This window comes from Argopecten irradians, chromosome 7 (genome assembly GCF_041381155.1).
Source record: "Argopecten irradians isolate NY chromosome 7, Ai_NY, whole genome shotgun sequence".
Classification (NCBI taxonomy): domain Eukaryota; kingdom Metazoa; phylum Mollusca; class Bivalvia; order Pectinida; family Pectinidae; genus Argopecten; species Argopecten irradians.
This window is the reverse complement of record NC_091140.1, coordinates 33,605,213-33,626,970: the sequence shown is the minus strand read 5'-3', so window position 1 is coordinate 33,626,970 and position 21,758 is coordinate 33,605,213. Positions and strand designations below refer to the sequence as shown.

At 35.1% G+C, this 21,758-nt stretch overlaps 2 protein-coding genes across 3 annotated transcripts; one reads left to right on the top strand and one right to left on the bottom strand.

The window, feature by feature from the left end:
* The first annotated feature begins 1,284 nt into the window (after positions 1–1,284).
* On the top strand, positions 1,285–12,415 carry LOC138328221 (organic cation transporter protein-like). Of its 2 annotated transcripts, none has more exons than XM_069274920.1 (10): positions 1,285–1,420; positions 4,308–4,477; positions 4,712–4,907; positions 5,222–5,325; positions 5,968–6,122; positions 6,618–6,786; positions 7,097–7,309; positions 7,791–8,017; positions 11,400–11,581; positions 12,012–12,415. In XM_069274920.1, exons 2-10 carry the CDS (start codon positions 4,335–4,337, stop codon positions 12,255–12,257), a joined length of 1,635 nt encoding a protein of 544 aa, XP_069131021.1. In that variant the 5' UTR covers positions 1,285–1,420; positions 4,308–4,334; the 3' UTR covers positions 12,258–12,415. The 2 variants fall into 2 exon arrangements, with proteins under 2 accessions (XP_069131021.1, XP_069131023.1); XM_069274922.1 differs by lacking the exon at positions 1,285–1,420 and adding an exon at positions 4,058–4,149.
* Positions 12,416–16,636: 4,221 nt separating this feature from the next.
* On the bottom strand, positions 16,637–21,190 carry LOC138327158 (uncharacterized). Its single transcript, XM_069273145.1, has 3 exons — positions 20,446–21,190; positions 17,666–17,715; positions 16,637–17,308 (listed from the first exon to the last, which is right to left on the bottom strand). The coding sequence occupies exons 1-3, from the start codon at positions 20,784–20,786 to the stop codon at positions 16,728–16,730; spliced, it is 972 nt and encodes a 323-aa protein (XP_069129246.1). The 5' UTR covers positions 20,787–21,190; the 3' UTR covers positions 16,637–16,727.
* Positions 21,191–21,758: the final 568 nt, after the last annotated feature.

The window sequence follows — 21,758 nt, the reverse complement described above, 5'->3', positions numbered from 1 at the left end:
GAATGGCATTGATCTTCATTCAAGGTCACAGGGGTCAAATAGGTAAAATCTTTAAACGACTACTTGAGAATAACTTGGAGGCCTAGATACCTGATATTTGGCCTGTGACATGCTGGGATGAAGGGCAACCAAGTGTGTTCAAATGAATGACATTTACCTTCATTCCAGTTCACAGGGGTCACTAAATCTTTAAACGACTTCTCAAGAACCGAAAGGTCCAGGATACTCATATTGGTTCTATAGCATGCTGGGATGAAGGGCTACCAAGTTTGTTCAAATGAATGACCTTGACCTTCATTCAAGATCACAGGGGTCAAATAGGCTAAAATCTTTAAAAGACTTCTTCTCAAAAACCAGAAGGCCCAGGATACTCACAATGGGCGTGTAGCATGCTGAGATGAAGGGCTACTTGTTGCTTCAAACCTTTAAATGACTTCTTGAGAATATTAGGGAGCCTAGAGACCTCGTACTGGGCCTGTGTCATGCTGGGATAAAGAGCTACTAAGTTTGTTCAAATAAATGACCTTGACCTTCATTCAAGATCAAAGGGTTCAAAATGGCTAAAATCTTTAAATATCTTCTTGTGATTAACTAAGAGGTCCAGAGGCCTGCTATTGGGCCTGGGACATGCTGGGATGAAGGGCTACTAAGTTTTTTTCCAAATGAATGACCTTGATCTTCATTCAAGGTCACATTGGTTAAATAGGCTAAAATATTTAAACGACTATGTTGTATTGTGCTAATAGTCAGATGACTGTTAAGGCCCATAGGCCTCTTGTTGATATTGAATTGATACTACTGTAAAATGTATAGTTTTGAATTTATGCAAACAAAAGCAAACAAAATTTCCTCTCACTGGTCAAAGACGTGTCAAGAAGCCGATAACAATCTGTAATACTGTAATGATGTTCTTATTGAAGTTGGTCAAGCATACTGATACAACTATAAAATGCTAGGTGTACAGTCGTAAATTGCCTACATTTTAGAATTTCGGCAGGGATATATGGTAGTTAATTATTATTACCAACGAGATAAAAAAACCTTGACGTTATCGCACTTTTTTTTTAAATTTCAATTTAGTTACCCATTCCAAAACGGCAATATTGGATTCCTGCTACCACATTTGGTTCAATCAAAAGAATTTATGAATTTATGGTACATGTATTTTAAGAATTATTTTCTATTTGATTGACTTGTCTCTTTCCGTCACAGGAAAACAATACATTCAGTAAAAGTGAATCTAAAAAGCATTTAAAGATAATGAAATCTCTTCTTCTAAATCGATATTTATATTTTCTTTTCGAAGAACCTCTTTAGGGAACAACCAACTTAATGAAAAAAGATCTTCGAAACGGCCCCTGTGCCCAGGATAGAATTTTGACCCGGCCCCTGTTTGCTTGGTGGATTATGAATTTCAAAGGTAAAAATGTTTTTTGACATGTAATTATTCCTAAATAACAATTATATTAATTTGGAAATTCAGATTGCAATTTAGATTCAAAATATTATCTAGTTATACAAGCTAACCGATACTTACATAATATATATCATTGGCTTTTTAGGTAAAATATGTGCTTTCGTTTAAATATCACATACAGTGTATATAGCAATAATGACTATAAAAAGCTAACCTAATTTTATAACATAAATGTATAATTCATTTTTCACAAAAAATAATACGGACAGCCACTTGAAACGTCATGATATACACGTGCATATCAAAAGGTTTCCAATACTTTTAAATGACATACGTATCAAATTAATAGTAAACGTTTCTGTCATAATTTACGTGCCCCTGTGTTTTGAGGTGAGCAAGATTGCATTTTACGGTGTCGGAATAGCAGTTGAGACTGCTTGTTTTACACATATTCATAGAAATTTAACTGTCGAAAACATATATATCTCGATATATATATCCTATGAAAAGTTACGAGTCATCTCGGTTTTCCCTGTCGACACCAAAATAAAACTTGTATTGTAAGATAGTGACCGTGTATTCTGTTTATCCTGCAACTATTTCATTATACTTACAGAAGATGGTATTCAAAACGAATTCTAACGAGGGAAATATGTAAGCGACGTCATTCCGGTGATTGTGACGTCACTGTTTGGCGGGACTGACTGCCGTTTTATTCACATTTTACTAAAAGTGACGTCACTGGAATGTTCTGGACCAAATTTAGAAATTGAATCAAACGAAAGAAATTAAACATCTATTTACTGACGTCGTAATATTTTCCTATTGCAACTATTACAGGAAATTCTTATTATCCGGTATCCGAGTTCTGTGCCCGACTAGTGTCGATATTAGTTGCTCTCTATTTTTAATGGTATAATCATACGACAAATACACTAATAAAAATGCAATTTATATGCCAGATTAGTTTAATGTATTATCAAATGACGATTGAAACTGAACTCAAGATTCTGCAAATTATTTTAAGCTTCCTGGTAAGACGAGGAAGAATAAAACAAAACCTTGATCACCTGACCACTTGAATCCAATATGATTGGTTGGAAATCTTTAGTTATAAATATAAACTTTATTTATTTTACATCGATTAAGAAACAAGTTATACAAATTATGCAAATCACTCTTGGTGGCGCGAATATAAGGGTGCGAGTGGTCTTAATGTTGTAGGAAACAGGAAAGGCCGGAAAAAAAACCCACGTGATCGGGCAGGAAACCCCTAACATTTTCACGTCCGTGCTGGGGATCGAACCCCGGCCGGTTAAGTAAAAGGCGAGTTGTAAAAGGCGAGTTGCTAAACCACTACACCACCCGGACACTGTTTAAAACATTAAACCAGTACTAAATGACAAATTAACCAGAAGTAAAACTTGTTGGTTAGTTATTAATGTTGTTTCTGCTTTCAATGAAGAAATTTATTTTACTGAATATTATGATTACTCCACAGTCATGAAATTCGAAAATGCCGAAGTCTTTATACAGTTTGATTTTTTATCATTTTAACTTAGGATATCATGCACACAATATATTTTGTGATATTTAATAATTCGATGATTGATGTAAATGTATTCAAGTTCTTTCATTTGTATTTCAAATGATTGACAAACAAATAAGTATGAAAATGTTTATTTCAGACCAGAAATAGTGAAGTAAATGTATTCAGTAAGTGGATGTGTCGAAAATGAAGTGAGAGTAAAGGATAAATGTTTTTTTTAAGATTGGTCCGATTTAAAATCATAATGTTCATAAGAGCCATACATGTAATTACAGTACCAGTTGGCCCTATAGGTAGGGCGTAAGAATGGTACCTGCTGCTCCTATTGCATGATCGTAAAAGGCGACTAAATTTAGGATCTTATCTTTTCTCTTCTTCCTAACTGCCTTTATCTTTCCTAATGCCTCCCTTGGCACCGCCTCACTTTTGGCCTTGAGTTGAGCGTTCGCCCCTGTGAGGAAGGCTCTGGGTTCTGTCCCCTGGCCGAGACAAACCAAAGTCTATGGAAGTAGTAGTTTCTACTCCTGCGTTAGCGCTCAGTAAACAGAGAATGGGATGACTGACTCGCCCGTTGTCAGTATAATGTGACCGGGTGGGGTGTGTTGCTTGGTGTCTTCAGTGACATGCTTCAGTGATATACCACTATAAAGAGGGCAACAGTTCCACTATACAAGAAGACACAACACGAACATACCGCTGTCTCCCGAAACGACGCACCTTGCACTTTACACACGCTTCACACTGCATGCATGAAAGGCCGTCCTTACATGACCCTGGCTGTTAATAAGACGTTAAAATAATCAAACAAACAAACAAACAAAAGTTGGAGGTTGGGCCGAAAACCTTTATAACCTGAGGCAAATTGAGATATTTTTACTTGATTTGGATATTTTAATATTTCATATAATGACACCAGGTCAAGAAAGTTGAATTATTTATTCATATAGTTAACCTGAAACATGAAATAAAACATATCGATATGACCAAGAGGTCAGCAAATGCTTGGTCACGTTTTTGGCGTATCTGTTTAGCTTATTGTTGTATCCATATATTAGTTTTAAAACCGGATGTGGCACATTTGATGCGATTCACTGCCGTGTATCGTTTGTTTTTGGCCCGAATAATATACTAATAAGATATTCTAAATTTGTCTCCTCTCAATCTCTCACTCAGTGGTTCTGAGGTATTTTTTCAATTTGTAAAACACAATGTATTGTATACAGACTTTGCTGTTGATCCGGAGGTTTAAATTTACATTTCCCGTCGAAATGATATAGCGTTGATGACATGTATTGTCAATTAGATACCCCCATGATTTATGCGATATTTTTATTTTTGCAGATATTACAAGCGGGAAACAACAGAAAGATGCAGTTTGATGATATTGTGAAGGATATCGGAGGGTATGGAAGGTATCAGAAGTTAATAATTCTGCTAGTAACGTTTCCACAGATTTTGATATCTATTCAGGCATTGCTTCCAGTATTCATTCTATCAAGACACGATTACAGGTAAGTCACATTAGTAAAAATTCGTATACCAGTGACAATATTTTTCTTTCGACAGGAATTGATCCTATAATTTTCTACTAATATATTACCACGCACAGTATATTAATCCTATAATGCATCATACGATAGTAATATCATGTTCCTACGTTTGAGACGAAATTCATGTAAAATAAAAAGAAATGAATGGTGATTTTTTGTTGGAAATATTGATCATGTATTTTCTTTGTTTCTCAGATGCAATACACAGATGGAAAACAGCATTCATCAACCAAACAATATCTCTACCTCGGAATTCCAATCCATTGCAACGTTGAAAACATCACGATGTTCAATACAGCCCTTCGTTAACAGTACAAATATCACAGAAATGTATCCTTGTACTTCATGGACATTCGACAAAAGTGACCTTATCAGTTCTCCAATATCCGATGTAAATATATATATAATATTTAAATTTGACACAATAACCAAGTTTTGCTACAGGTGTTATATGATTATAAACATATTAAAACATGAAAATCATTAATCTAACCGAAACGTACAAATAATCATATTTATAAATAAATTGATGGCAAAATGGTCATATGATTCTAATGTATAATGCTTTTAATTCAACAAATCATTGATGCTAGTTGAAATCACAAATAAATTAAATACTTTCGTCGCCAGCTACGAGTTAAATGTTACATCCATTAAAAAATTTGTAACTTATATATAGAACATTTAGTTTTTCATTTTCTATAGTTTAACCTTGTCTGTGACGATGCAGTACTAACTCAGCATGCCAGCATGGCTTTTATGGGCGGTAACCTGATCGGTTCCTTTATTCTTGGCTTCGTCGGAGATACGTAAGTCCTCATGTTAAAATATGCTTATTTGTCTTATACTATCCTCGATACTCTACGGGCTGTCATCACTGTCATTATATCCACCTCTGAAATACAATTGTATGTCCATCGAAACTGAATGTTTTGTGTGCGATAACAGATGAAAAAGGTAGTTAACTCTTCAGATGTACATCAAAAAATCAAATAACGGTATACGTTATGGCTCCTTGTACTTATTTAAGGAAGTCGATGTACGCATGTGATTGATCATGGTTTGTCATCGTTATAGACTAGGGTAAAGTTCAAGAATGGATATAACAACAATGATAGTTACCCATCCCTGAAATATCGAGGATGCATTGTATAATCAATCTAAAGAGGTATTTTGTGTTGCTCTGACTGTCAGATACATATCATAATTAATTGAAAAAAAAATTAAAGTGAAATATCTCTTTTTTCTCCATTTTCATACATGTATTGAATCATTTCGATAATCCAATAATAATTCTAGATTGTCAATCAACGAATACGTTTATCTTTCATTCTTGAGCGTTTAATGTTCAGAACTATTCGTGATGAAATGTGATTAAAGACAATATTTACAAATTATATAATTGCAAAAAAAATGCGGTTTTATTCTATTTTTCAATACATTTGCCTAAGATGGGGACGGAAGATTGTTATGTATATCGGGGCAGTGCTACTATTCCTGTCATCTCTAGTGTGTGCATGGTCTGTTAATTTTGTCATGTTCATCATTCTTCGGTTTCTGGCGGGAGTGGCCACAATTACGTGTATATCGTCTGCACTGATAATAGGCAAGTGATATTTTACATACATTACTGGTTTAATTCATTTAACACTCTTCGTACGGTGCGAGTATATCTGTAAAATGAGCAAATATTAAGTTTAAAAAAAATCAGCTGTGATGATGTTACTAAGCTGTAAACAACTCTGATGCTATTTTTTGAGTACTATACCCTTTTATTCATAATATATGTGGATAAGGTATAGTATAGGGAAATATTTTACAATCGGGATTAGAAATGATGTAATACGCTCGACTTTCTTTGGACATTTTGTGACTCTCGATCGGTGGAACATGTAAAATCCTGGGCAACTATCATACAGTTTGCAATCCTTTCGTAAAATATCCTCATCTTAAACGTATTTAGATCTCATTTTACATTTCATGTGAGTATTTGATATGAACATTTTTAAATCGCAGCTGAGTTTGCTCGCTATGATTTTCGTATTCCAAATAGAGTTGATCTCAGAATTGTGACCTAAGGTACACGTATATGTTGTTGTAGCCTTTGAAATAGTTGATCCGGAACATAGGTCACACGTCGCAGTTGTTGTGGACCTGGCATGGTGTGTAGGTGAAGTACTACTTAGTGGCGCCGCCTACTTCCTGCGGGACTGGAGACACCTGCAGATAGCGGTATCAAGTCCCGGGATCATACTTTTACTTTACTGGTTGTAAGCCTTAATACGTCTTTCTAAATAGTGTAACGTAGGTTAAAACATTAATGTCATCTATTGCTAATATGGATGCTTTTCATTTAATGGAAATCATCAGAGTTATCAATAACTTTAAATAAAACATCTGCTACTATTTTTTAATAAAGTACTATGTATCGAGTAGTTATGGCCGATGAAAAAAGTGTGAATTTATTGATTTCCAATAATATGAATGACTTTTGTCATCTGTTTATTAACAATACTTATTGTTTTACAAATATATATCAGTATTTTACGAATATTATCCTTAGATTAAACGTAATTTCAGTTTGATGCCAGAATCGGCCAGATGGCTGATCGCGAACGGACGACGAGAAAAGGCACTGGGAACAATCACCCGCGCTTCCCGAGTGAACAAGAAACGAATCCAGATTGACATTTCGAAAATAAAACTTGATCATCAAAAAAGCCGTAATGAGATCAAGCCTGTCTTTACATCATGCACACTATTGTTTCGATTTGCTATGGTATTATTCCTTTGGTAAGTAATATATTAAAGTGTAAGAATAAACCAAAACAATGCTTTTATACTTTAGTTTTTGCTTTTTTGTTTGTCTGTCTGTTTTGTCTGTTTTTGTGTGGCGGTTTTGTGAAGAGAGAATAAAACATATTTCAAACCTTTATGAATGATGACAATAAGCTCTCTTTAATCCAGTTATTGAATTAGGTTAACTTAATCTGCATACCTTATTGCAAATCTGTTACTTCGAGATAATATAGTTCGATTGTATTACTTACTGTGTAATTTTATAAGATAAGAGACTATGGTTTAAAAAGCACTGCATGACTAATAAAAAAATTGCGTTTATTTCAATGCTGGTAATATCCCTTTAATAGTTTCAAATCCAGAGCAGAATTGCATAAAGATATATGTTGAAGTATGCAGAATTTAGATATTGGTCATAGAATAATGCGAGCACAAAATCTGATTTTACATTTTCTTTCTTATCCTTTTTTGCCAGGTTCGTTCTTGCTTTGACATATTACGGACTGACGTTCAATGTAGGTCAAATCAGTCACAAGATTTACCTAGACTTTCTCATCTACGCTGTGTTGGAAATGGTCGCCTATGTTACGTGTCTATACGTCAACACTACATTTGGACGCAAACCGCTTAACATTGGCGCCTTCTTGCTGTCCGGAATGGCCTGTGTTTCCTCTACCCTTGTATCAATATATGCGGAAGGAGGTATGGAGATGTGGTAGAATAAAATATTTATTACATGTGTATACAGTCAAATTTGTCTATAAATATCATCCAAGGGCCCGGCAATTTTTTTTTTATATAGCCAAGTTCTCTTTTTTGAAAGGACAATTTATGTTGTTATTAACATTGGGATCTGGATAAAGTGGTCATATTTAACAGATGGTCTTTATACAGAGGTGAATGCTATGACGGTTTTGACTGTAATGCGATACATAATTGTGTTAAAAGCTCCTTTATTTCTGTACAATATACTGGTATTTACAATAATATTTTCGTTTAAATTAGTATTGCGCGCATACCTTTAGTTTTTTTTATCTTCGTATATGCAGTGAAAAGGCGTTTGATATTCACACATGCTTCGCGTAACTGATATTATATTGGTTGACAAACTCATTTAAATGTTGATTTGCATAAGAAAAAATGTCAATAGACCGTACATATTTACGATATAAATAGAAAAGTACATGTATGTTATTCTCTCATACCTACGAGCAATACTGGTTTTTCTCAAACAATACACTAATGTCATCATTCTTAATCTCACTCGTGAGTCTGTAGTATATAGCCATGCAATACAACTTCGTGGCGTTAATGGAATACATTAATTATCCTCTCTATTAGGCCGGGATCTGGGGGGGGGGTCCACGTGCATCCCCCCCACAACTTAACGAACCAATGTTTATGTTAAGTTTGTAGACTAGTAGCGTCTCAAAATGAATTTTTACAGCACAACGCTAACTAATAGGGTATCAAATTAAAACTGAAGAAAGCATTTGTTTCCGTTAATACCTCGACACTCTCCGAAATTTGTTTCTTTTAGCGCATCCACTGTTAACTTTATTTTTCTGTGCATAACGTAAGGAAATGTCAGATGGTTACTGCAGTATCACATATTTCTTTCAATAGTTCTTAATGATAAGCATTATCGTTGTGCGTGTTTTCTTGTCAGTGTCGATGAGCTGATGAGCTGATGTGACATTACATTACCGGTTTACCATCGTGGTTCTAACTTGTCAACCGTCCATGGCCAGAGCTAACATCAATAACATCGGGTTCGCGGATGTTGGAGCTCATCCTGTTTTCAAACTAGTGATTCACATATCGTATATGATGTTCGAGATCTCTCCGGTAGGATGGAAAAGACACCAGAGCCACATTCTGCGAAGGGTTGAGTTGCTTTTCCTTAATTCTTATGAAGCACAATTCCTCATTCTTGTGAACCCTCAGTGACCATAGATGGCACAGGTGGATTCTTTGAGGTCATAAATGAGGTCTACAGTGAAGTTCCTCTCTTTGCCAAGTTTTGAGAGCACTGTAGAAAACTTTTTCTGGAGAGTCTTCAATGGTGTATCCACGCATACAGCAGATGCGACACAACCAGTACCTTCAAGGGACTGGGGAAAGTCTGACCAATGAAATTTAACATTTATGACCTCATTAAAGACCTCGAGGATATCGCCTGTGCCATCTATAGTCACACGAGTGTCCACAAGGTTGATGAATGGTGATTGAATCATTCCACCATTCGAAGAATCTGGATCTGGTGTAATTTCCTGAAAGGTCTGAAACAGCATATACGTTATGTTAGAATCTGAAGGAGATCCCACATCCCTGAACCTGTTGTTCACGATATAAAGTCTGGTCATGGATGGGTCATGAAAGATGACAGGCTAGAACACCACTGGTAATGCAGTGTCATATCAGCTCATCGACATCGAAGACGACGCTCTGGCTTTCGACGAATTGGATACTGATATTTCGATTACTCTGATTCGGACTGCATGTACCAGCTACCAGACATGCCGAGTCACGTCAGAGGATAGTGCAGTGAGGCGGGAAAACACGCACAATGATAATGGTTATAATTGAGAACCAGTGAAAGAAATATGTGACATTGTGGTAACCATCTGACATTTTGCTTATACTATGCATAGGAAATAAACGAAACTGTGACTTGTCCTACCTAGATATTCTGTCAACTTTACATTCATGTTTCCTACTTATAAATCGCCAATAGTCAAACTTATTTGAGGAACTTATAATACACCAGGAAACTGTAGTGTCAGCGGTTTGGAGTTAGAAAAATAGCATATACCCAGTATACGCACCCGCTGATGTTTTGTAAACTTAATGATGGTATAACAATAATTCTTTTTTGTATCTCTATATATTTTTATTGTTTTACTGAGTGATTAGAGGTCAAATAACTGTTTACGAACTAATAGTTTGTTGTTGGTAAACATTTTTGCTGCGTCAAGCCAAATATGAAAAATTTGCTAAAACATTATCATTTTTGAGCTTAAAACCCGATTTTTTGATTTCCTACCTAGAAATCACTACATATATTGAATTATGTGGTCCCGATATGAATTTGTTGTTCTATTATGATCATTTTGATACCTTATTTGTCTACTTCGGTTGAAAAATGTTAATGTTATGACTATTTTTCAATTGTTAGTGAAATTCGAGATGGCGGCCATCTTGATGACGTCATAACCGGAGCTTATACAACGTTAACATTGTTTTTTTGTGTTAACATTGTTTTTTTGTTGGTGTTGTTTTTACTGATTGATAAGAGGTCAAATAACTGATTAGAAATAATAGTTTGCTGTTGGCAAACATTTTTGTTGCGTTAAGGCAAATATGAAAAAATTGCTAAAAATGACCATTTTTGAGCTTAAAATCCGATTTTTTCATTTCCTGCGTAGAAATAACTTCATATATTGGATGATATGGTTCTGATATGCATTTTCTGTTCTATTGTGGTAATATTGATGGCTCATTTGTCTTCTTCGGTTGAAAAATGTCAATGTCATGACTATTTTTCAATCTTTAGTGAAATTCGAGATGGCGGCCATCTTGATGACGTCATAACCGGAAGTTCATCCCAGTTTATACAATGGTACCTCTCGATTTCGTTATCAGTGGCTCATAAGGCTTCAGAAAAACATTGATTCGTTAAGTTGTAGGGGGGGGGGGGGGTGCACGCGCACGTGGCACCCCTAGATCCCGGCCTATATGGTTTTATCGTTATTTCCAGCATCTATGGTGGTTTTGATTTAACGAATACAAACAACGGAATATGGGATATCATAATTGTAAAATTGTAAAAAAATTATCGAGGGATGAGAGAAAAATACTCTCGTTCACAAAACATTGTAAAAAAATTATCGAGGGATGAGAGAAAAATACTCTCGTTCACAAAACATTGTAAAACCTTTGACAAGTCTCGGGTTTTACTACATTGTGTGACTATCGGGTTGAATTTCCCTGTGCTTCGTATCCACAAACATTGTATTAATATAATATAGAGTGTATTATAATTTTATCACATTTCAGTCATAAATATTACTTCTCTTTTCAGAATTAGGATGGCTGGTTATTGTCCTGTCAGCATTAGGCAGGATGGCTGTATCCGCAGTGTTTGCTAATATTTTTATTTATTCCGGAGAATTATTTCCGACAACGATTCGAAGCTTTATACTAGCTTTCGCCAACGTTGCAGCCAGGATAGGCGCAGTTATTGCCCCTTACATTGCTGCTCTGGTAAGGAGCACATTAACACATGGTGATCTCATGAGATGTCTCAGTTTTCTTTGGTTAAAATAGCTATTTTGTAAAACAAATGAAATATTTTTTTTAAATTTTTTTTATTTACTTTATTAATACAATTCACATTTAAAATTCGAACTGTGTCTAAGAATTTATGGCAATTTTTGAATTGACTTTTACCAGAGATTGCAAATCAAATACATACAATGTATAGCTTTGTCAGGAACAGCTAATTAACCTACGCGTATATACGTAAACTCCATGAAATTATCAGCACTAACCTGTTTTGATTATTTTCAAATTATTTTCGATTGCGTTATATATACTATTTGAAGCTGAAATTGTTTTTGTATTTTGAATTGTAGTTCCCATTACTTGAAAAATAACGATATTAATATAAAACTTACTTTTATTTTCATTTTAGGGCTCTAACAGCGTTGTTAGTAACACGTCCCTTATATTTGGAATTCTGTCTCTGGCTGCAGGACTAGTATCCTGTCTCCTGCCGGAAACCGTTAACACGGCTTTACCTGATCAAATGGCCGACATGAAGAAAGAACATTTTCACTACGAACATAGACCAATCCGCTGTCAGGACATAGATTCCAAAACAGATGTAACAATCGAAGAGCAAAAACGAGTGATTTCATCTAATGTAACGACCTATTAGATTAAGAATCGACCGCTGATTGGTGGTTGTTCATCGGTTACTCAGACTTTTCTCCAAAATCTCAACCTGACATGCCGTCAAATGGCTCTGGTTGTTAATATGACTTTAAATTAATCAAATTAAGCCAAACCCAAATATCAATATGTTTTTCAAACATCGTATAAGATGCGGCGATTATGACGTCGGAATAAATGACGTTATAAAGTTACGCACATTTTTTGCCGACGTCACCACGTTTATTTGCGGAAACTCTCAATAAAATACGTTTCATAAAGCCCGCATTTTATGTATAAATTTAACTACCTGTACAGTATCAATACATAATATAAAGGGTAGACTGGTGAGTATCAGGTGATCAGTAGGTACATGTAGGTACTTTCTAACAAAAATACAAATAAATAAATAAATATAGCTGCAAACAGGACATTAGAAAAAATATTGAGATTGTTTTTCTCATCGTTGATAGAGATAGCAATTAATATATTCATGGCAAATCAATCAAAGATAAGAGTGAAACAACTTCTGATTTATCTCAATTAGTTTCGACTAAAATTCCAATATGCCACATGTCAGGTGATCCGGACAAATATATTTATAAATAAATTTAATACAGTTTTAACATTTTCAAATCTTATCTAGCAATACTGTTTCTTCAAGGATATTCTGGAAATTCCACAGGCTTTGCTCTTTCACAAGTTGATAATATTTTGCAATACGTCGGAACATATTTAAAATAAAATATCGAAAGTCAAAGTCGTAAAAGTCACTGAAATTATACCGAATACATTGATATACATGTAGCAAACATATCACGAGTACGGAAACTTAAAATGCAAACAGCGTGATGTTGTTTTAAAGACAAAATAAAGGCAAGAAAATTGTGTTAGAAATATTCCGTCTGAATTGTAAGAGGACAAGGAAGCAGATTTCATCAGCCGAGAATTGAATTCTGTAGATGAACCACAGGTGTTTGGCTTTATACATATTGTTTTCTCTTTACATGTATACATACGTAATTCGAGTAGATAGAGATAGAACAAAAATATCTATAGAACAAAACACCTGTGGATGATCTTTAATTTTGTTTGAGAATAAGTTAAGTTTCTGATCAGTGCAAATGATATCTATTTTCTTGTAGAACTATGCGACGATGCTAACAAGGAATGTGGCATTTATAGTGGACGTCGGTAGAGTTCAGTACTTATGCTTTGGTCACATCCCCTTCCGATTAGGCTTAAGATGTATTTATTCCCGGCATGCATTTTGGCCATTTTTGCCTGGTCTCCGGACGGACACCAGACATGGCCGGCCGGTGGATGGGACTCTCAGACCACAGGGACCTGGCACGATTTTTTTTAAACTAAGAGTATACGTATATATATATGTATACTATTGGTTAAAAATTTTCGTGCCAGGTCCCTGTGTCTCAGACAGCATCGGGGACGTGCCCGAAGATTTTTAATTCGAAGTTAGAATATTCCCGGTGTCCCGTAGAATTTCATAATCGGCCACATATCTTTCACATATCGTTTAATCGAGCGGCAATCACATCGCCCGACATTTGGCCGGGCCTGGGGTACAAGTGTCCTTCGTTGTCCGTAATCAACTAAGGCGATATTCGTACGATGTCCAGTGAATAGGCCAGTTATCGCCCGGACATCATATGATAATCGGTCGATTTAGCATTAGATATGTTAGATTGATATTAACTGCCTCGCCCCCCCCCCCCCCCCCCCCCCCCCCCCAAAAAAAAAAAAAAAAAAAAAAAAAAAATCTTTGGAAACAGACGTCGTACGATTACCGCACGGCCTCCTTTTAATGTAAATTATGTCGGACAAATTTTTTGACCGGTGTTGTCCAGTATCGGAAAATGGCCCAAAACCAGCGGTGTACTCCCGATTACCCCCTATCTCCGGATACCGACCGATCATTGTGACCATAGCATTAATTTTGATGACATTATACAGTACATGGTACCTGGGTACAGGGAGTGGTCAATGGACGAAGATGATTTATATACTTTGTTCAGTTTTGTGAGGATCCCGCACACCAACCCCACCCAGTCTAGTCAAATCACTCATCAGTGCTTAAATCTTAGGGTGAAACAGTATTTTTCATTTCATCTACATCATCTAGAAAGAGCTTTATGTAGAAAAAAAAACTATTTTAGAAACCACAGGGGTGTGAGAATTAGTTACAATTTATATCAATTTTTATCTGTGTACCAGAGTATACATATATTGGTTTTAGGGGTCTTATAATCAAGATAAAAAAAACTGTGGAACTTTTGATCCAGAGCATTAGGACCTCTATATAGTGATCTATTGGCATTGTGGTGGGTTCAAATTGATATAAACTGTTACTAATTCTCAAAACCCTCTGTTTGAAACGTTTTTTTCGTCTTTTTTTTCAATCGTGTGCATTGCAATTTCTCTTAACGGTTTTTATCCGAAATATATATAAAGTAGAACTCTGAAAAATAGGTTTAGTTCTTGAGTTGTCTATAAGATATATTGAAAGGAAAGAGTCTGAAATGTAAATGCGATCAATCGTTTCTTAAATTTGATCACTCCATCCACAGGTTTTTGTTTTATGTGCCATAATGGGTCAGTATACTAAATCCAGTAGTATATCTACCTGATATAAAATTTAAAATGTGTGAATCGGAGAACTACGAACACTTCCTGATTCACAGTTTAAGAAATCTAAATAGTTGACTTAAAACACACATTTAACAGAAAAAAAACAGTAAAAGACATACATCGTTTTAGTGTTTTAAATGTTGATCTGATTAAAAAACACAACAGTTATTAAACTGAATTGCCTTTGTTTACCATAATAACCTCCTTCCCCACCACCATTTCCTGAGTGCTATATATTGTGACCACTTTGCTCGATCCCAAGTGCATGTATGTACTGTCTACGTCATATTGTTTAAAAAAAACATTTAACAAACCAGCACACTATAATCAGATTAAGAACAACTGATACAAAAACAAGATGGATCTTGAATGTATAGATATAACAAGATATATATATATATATATAAATCCGTATAATTGTATATATTATATGCCGTATTGTGGATGAGATAGAACGACATTATTCCGGTCATTCGGGAAGGAACATGGGGAATTGAAAATATATATTACTGGTTACCAATGTAATCATGTACACTGTATGTGGTTTCCAAAGGTGAACGCAAAGAGATCGGAGGGTTCGGGCTCGATTCACTAGTACTTTGAAAACATCATCTAACCCGAATAGGATGTTTCATACATTAGTCTTTTTATTTGATCATTTAATCCACATTCAATTTAGTTTTGACGGTTTTATTTACATCATCTATTCGGACTTCGTCAATTCTTAGCACTTGAGCGCATACGCATGCATGTGCATTTGACTTATTTGACTTCTTCGGTATATATCTGATCGGTCACTCCATTAATGTTATTCGTATACCAACATTCTAGTTAAAAGAATCTGGAAGCATATACATGTAAACTTTAATCAAATGCACAGATCTTTGACTTTTTTAAATACGAACATACAAATCAATATCATTGCATGAAAATTTCCTCGTGAAGTTGTTCTTTTGGCGGTTGCTGTGGAACCATGAATATTAAAAAAAAGATATCATATTTGATTTATTAATGGCATCATTGTCGAACCATGAATATCTCTACCAACGAAAACATTTTAAAATTCCAAAGCATGAAACTAAATCACACGCGAAAGTATTTGTTACACATAGCACGCAGTGTTTCACCCCGTCACATCGTAGAATTAGATTGTTACATGTACGTGTCACAGATAATCTTGTATTTTGATAGAACGGACAATGATGTAGTTTTAGTAACACTGATCGAGCTAAACTTTTAATAAATTACAGGTGTTAAAGATCAGTCCAAAGCATAGTCATATGCACGTATACGTTTTTATGTAACGTCATTGGCAGCCTTGTTACATGACGTCAATGTTCATGACGTGATGCTTTCACGTCGCTAATTTTGTCATTAATGAATCTACATGTTGCCTCATTCAAAGTCGCATATCTCTTAAATGCTTTATCCTACGGCTTTAATATTTTGTAAACGTGATCTACACACCATGAAGTAAATAAAAATGTGAAAAAATGAAAATGTGATTTTTCCTCATCTGGGCCCATTTTGTCAGTCGCCGTCACAAATATCAATATGTTTTTCAAACATCGTATAACTCATAGAAGCTTCTGTTTATCATTTTCCACTCGTACTGTTAAGTTTCCATTGTACATATTGTGTTTCGCAACTGACACATTCTGTTTTCGGATTTCTTGACATATCTTGAAAAACCTGTGCACGCTGCAAAGAATAATAACCTTGTTTCAAAAAGGGACAGATGTACTTCGAATTCCTCGAATTGTTCAATATTATCAGGACAAGATAGAGAAAATAAGCTCAGCTGAATAATCATACCACAGAAAAGATTCTAAAACAGCCTGGCGTAATTAACCATATCCGATATAAACATCATACCGATGATACTTATCAGAATAGCTATGGCTACGCCACCCATCGCCACACTACTGGGCCTTGCTTCGTAAACACTTAGATGCTTACACTTCCAGGACGATAGGCTTGTTTTATTGACGGTTAGTCGTAGCTTCAATTCCTGAACAGCGTATACCAACTCTTCCATGCTGAGGTATTTAACTCTGGTCCTCCTGATGCAGCACTTGCTACTCCAAACAGATTTATTAACACACGTGGAGGCTGTCGCTCCTGTCGAAAGCGTCGCTCCTGTCGAAATACTTGGAGTTGAAGACGTGTCGTAAAGCGTTGTTCTGGGACGAGTTGTTGTAGCGTCAGAAATGTATTTTGCGACTTGACTGTTCGATGAAGTGGCAGGGCGGGTTACCGTGACTTGGCTGGTTGTTTTAGCGTTATAAGCAGTTGTTGCTGCTGGGCTGGTCATCCGGTTGTTTGCGTTTACTCCTGTACTATAAACTGCATCGGTGGTGGACCACCTCGGGACAGTTGAAAGAGTGTCATACGTTGTAGTTTGAAATTCTGAAATAATCGCATGAACATTCATCAACTTATGTTGATCTGATTATCAAAGCAATATATTTCGAAACTATTTTGGAATCTGCCATGGAAACATGTTTAAATTGTTTTTATTTTGTATTTTTGTTTTCTGAAAACTAATACAGCAGAATAAGTAAAGCTTATTCTGACATGAATTGCTGATACAAATTTTCTAACCTGGATTATTTCAGGATATGTTTCCGTCTACTGAGCTTTCCGTACATATTAAACTAGCTGTAAATGGAACTTTCTATGATTAAATGAAGGAGTAAGTATGTAATAACACATGGGCGTGTCTGCTTCCAGGTTGATTTTAGACTTATATTGGTCGACACTCACCGAAACATTCCATTTCACTGTGTGGTAATGACCCCGGACCTAGGTACCCCCTGAAGTGGGAGTGAGAAAATCAGGATTTGAATAGAGCTTTGATCATAGCTTTTATCTGCATTTTGAGATGTTTTTGGATACTGACGTTTGGTACACGTGATTTCGAATATATCAGCCACACAAAGATATATAAATGGTTTTCGAGAAGTGTTACACAAAAACTTACTAAATGTAAACATGCCACCACACAAAGGGAGGTAACGACTTAAATCGCCTGTCGTTCGAACTGATGCTTGAAAAGAACTTTTCATCGAACATAAATACATATTTCAGTGCTACATTACTCTATTATGATATATAAGAGTAGATTCACAAGAAAAGTACTTCTCGGCCCCATCTATTTATGTTATGGGAGCAATGCAATATCTCGGTGGTGTACGGCTTATAGCTGATAGATTATTTGGTGGGTGTACGGCTCATAGTGTCCTCAATACCGCTGATTATAATAAAGATAATAAATGAGGTGTAAAATTGTATAAAAAAATATTTGTCTGATGAATATACATATTTTTTTTCGTCAGATGACATATAATATAACGTCCGCGAATATAGAACAAATTTCCCGACAATACCTACATCTATATATAGATACGTCGCCATCTGGATAGTCAAAGATAGGAATGTTGTGAAAATTGAAAAGTTTTGGTTTAAACATATTTTATTGTCAATACAATAAACAAAAAAATCAAAAAGTTATTACTAATTTGAAAAGCCTTCTCGTAACATACAAGGACGAAACAAGAGACAATATATATTGACAATATTAAAATCATTAAATACAAAATTTACATTTTTTATAAAACCAAAATCTTTTGCTGGACTTTTTAAATTGAATCACGTGTCAGAAAATACTTTTGATTATATGATCAGAATGTAGCAAGCTACCGCGTAGTGAAATTTTCAAAATTATTTCAACATTCAAGTTTTTTAAGTTATCTAATAAAATAATTCTGCCATTCAAATATCTATAACTTTGGAAAAAAATGTTAGGTACTCTTATGACTACGGATACAATTTAGACTGTTGAAGAGTTGCACGAAACAAGTTTAACTGACTACACCGATGTCTTAACTTCGCATGTACGTTTGTATTCGTGTCACCAAAAATTGTAGTAGGCTGGATCTTTTTCATCATAATTACATGACATATATTATTTTTTAAATTCCTAATGAAGATAATGATCTAGTCGCTCCATCCAAGTCATTCCTTATACATGCAAAGAAGAATGTATAAAAGAAGATTTAGTTAGAGAAAGTCTGTGAAGAGGATTTCCATAATTGCTGTTAGTGGAGATACTTTGGTGCTAAATTATTCTCGATTTGTAGACTAAACTGTAAGTTTTATCTCTAAGAAAGTGTCTTAGGGCCGGTTCGGATGGCCGAGTAATTATGATGTCCCGACATATATCCGCAATCCCTCCATCTCTTGGATGCAGGTTTGAATCCCATGTGAGGCAGTTTAAAGTTATTCACCGTTGAATGGCGGTTTTTCTCCGGGTACTCCGGCTTTCCTCCATCAACAAACCATGTATGTCCATTAATGACCCTGGCTGTTAATAGGACGTTAAACAAATAAAACCAAATCCAAACGTATCCTAATATAAAGCTGAAACAGTTTCCTATGAAGGTAAACCAGTAATAATTTTGTGACTTAAATTATATAATCTATTGTTATTTCTTAACACACTTTTTTATACATAGCTAATGTCACACTCACTCTCAAACACCTTACTCATATCATCTCATAAATCATCATTATCACAACCATCATGTATATCGTCAGCATTCCATGATTTTTATCATCGTCATCATCATCATCATCATCAGCATCTTTATTTCCAAACTTGACAATTGATTAGGTACCAATATATATATATATATATATCATAGTAAAACGCATTACGACATTTTCGACAATTTCGTGGATATTGAATATATTTGGATCTACAAACGATAACCCAATTAGTGAGTGGGAACGAAATTAGTGCGTTTTGTACGTGTCTTTATGTTGCAGTCCACTGGTTACGAGAAACAAACAAACCCCAATTTTATGCATGATTGTAAACTGTTAGTAACACTTATAATGTAATAATGATTGTAAACTGTTAGTAACACTTATAATGTAATAACGATGCATACATGTATGAGGCATTACCTGAAGTCTTAAATAGTTATCCTTTTTGTTTTCACCAACCTATCACTGAAAAAATATATAATAGTAACTATAAGCCGTACAACTCCCTTTATATAAAGTGACTATGTGCCGTACACCTCCCGAGATAAGCATTTGCTATGAGCCGTACACCTCCTTCTCTATGTGCCGTACACCATTGCGATTTGGACGAGTCTTTTGACATAAATGAGACGGGATGGGAAGGAATTATTTTTCTTGTGAATCTACCCTTATATATCATAATAGAGTAATGTAGTTCTAAAATATGTAATTATGGTCGATAGAAAGCCCTTTTCCAGCATCTTTTTTAACGACAGGCGATTTTCGTCGGTACCTCCCTTGGCGTGGTGACATGTTTACACCTGTCAAGTTTTTTGCGACAATTCTAGTTAACCATTTATATATCATTGTATGGCTGGTATATTCGGAAACACGTGCACCAAACGTCAGTATCCAAAAACGTCTTAAAATGCAGATAAATGCAACAATTTTAGCTCTGTTCATATCCTGATTTTCTCACTCTTGCTTCAGAGGGTACCTAGTTCCGGGATCATTACCACACGGTAATTAACAATGATTGTTTACCTTTCTTACATAGAGCTTTATACAATTTTCTCTCGCCACATCTTTTCGTTTTCATTCCAAAACAGGTTGTGACGACGCAGCTATAATCAGGACAGCCGTTAGGTTCGGTCACACCGTCCCATATGCCCCAGTTGCTGTAGGACCAGACTTTATAATATTCCCATCTCATGTACTTTCGATTGTAAATCATTTTTGTTTGACAGGAATATTTATCCAGTAACAAACCCGTCCAAAACATAACTGAACATCTAAAAGAAAAAAATGAAATTTTATATGAGATATGCTCATCGGTAAATACATGGCCACGTGACATTCAATTTATGGCATATTGACTCGGTGTTTCCATTTTTAGAAACATCGTGTCAATATTCCTTTGCGAAGTTCATTTCCCAAACGCTGCATTCACCAGGGTGCCGTTCTTTGTCCATCACTTTTCTTAAAATTGATATGCACAATAGAGATTAAAAAAAATCGAAAAAAAACGACATATCTACATGCATTATAAAAAATTAGATTAAAAAAAATAAGAATTTCAAAATAATGACCTCCGGCTACGCCTTAGGTCATTATTTATTCTATTCGGACGAAATAACACCATATGGACCTCAACAAAGGTCCATTATTGTAACAGCTAACGGAATATGCTTCTTTGGCTCAGTTGGTAGAGATGAATAGTACATGTATGTCTATCACACTAGGGAACTAAGTAACAACACAGGAAGTTTAATGCTTAATAACAGAGATTGTCTGATATGTTGTTCATTTTTAGTGATTAACCATAATACCACGTGAGTTTTTTTCATTAAATCTTGAAAGTTTTGCTTAATATTTAATGGGGTCATTAATAGTTTTACTTAACCGCTACTGTTCCCCTTAATCCTAAAGACACCATGCAATTACAGATAACAGGAGGAGTAAATTCTTTAAAGATGCCCCAAAGCAGAGGAACTGTGTTTTCACTCTATCAAAAGACAAATTTGGATTTTTTTCAAATACTAAAGTAACTTACTTTACCATCATTAAGACGTTTGAGATTCTTATTTTACTTCAAGATGAAAATAAAAAACAATACCTGCGTCCCGACTGAATTACATTTGATTATGCCCAATATGTGATTAAGTACTTATTGTGCATGCAAAAATACAAATGAATTGTTTCATATACATTTCCGTGTTAATTAAATAGATTATACATCAGTTATTTTTCAAATGGTGGGTATCTTTATGCTCTGTCGGCTACGGAGCATTTCTAATCATATTGAAATGTTAGTAAACCTGAAATCGAT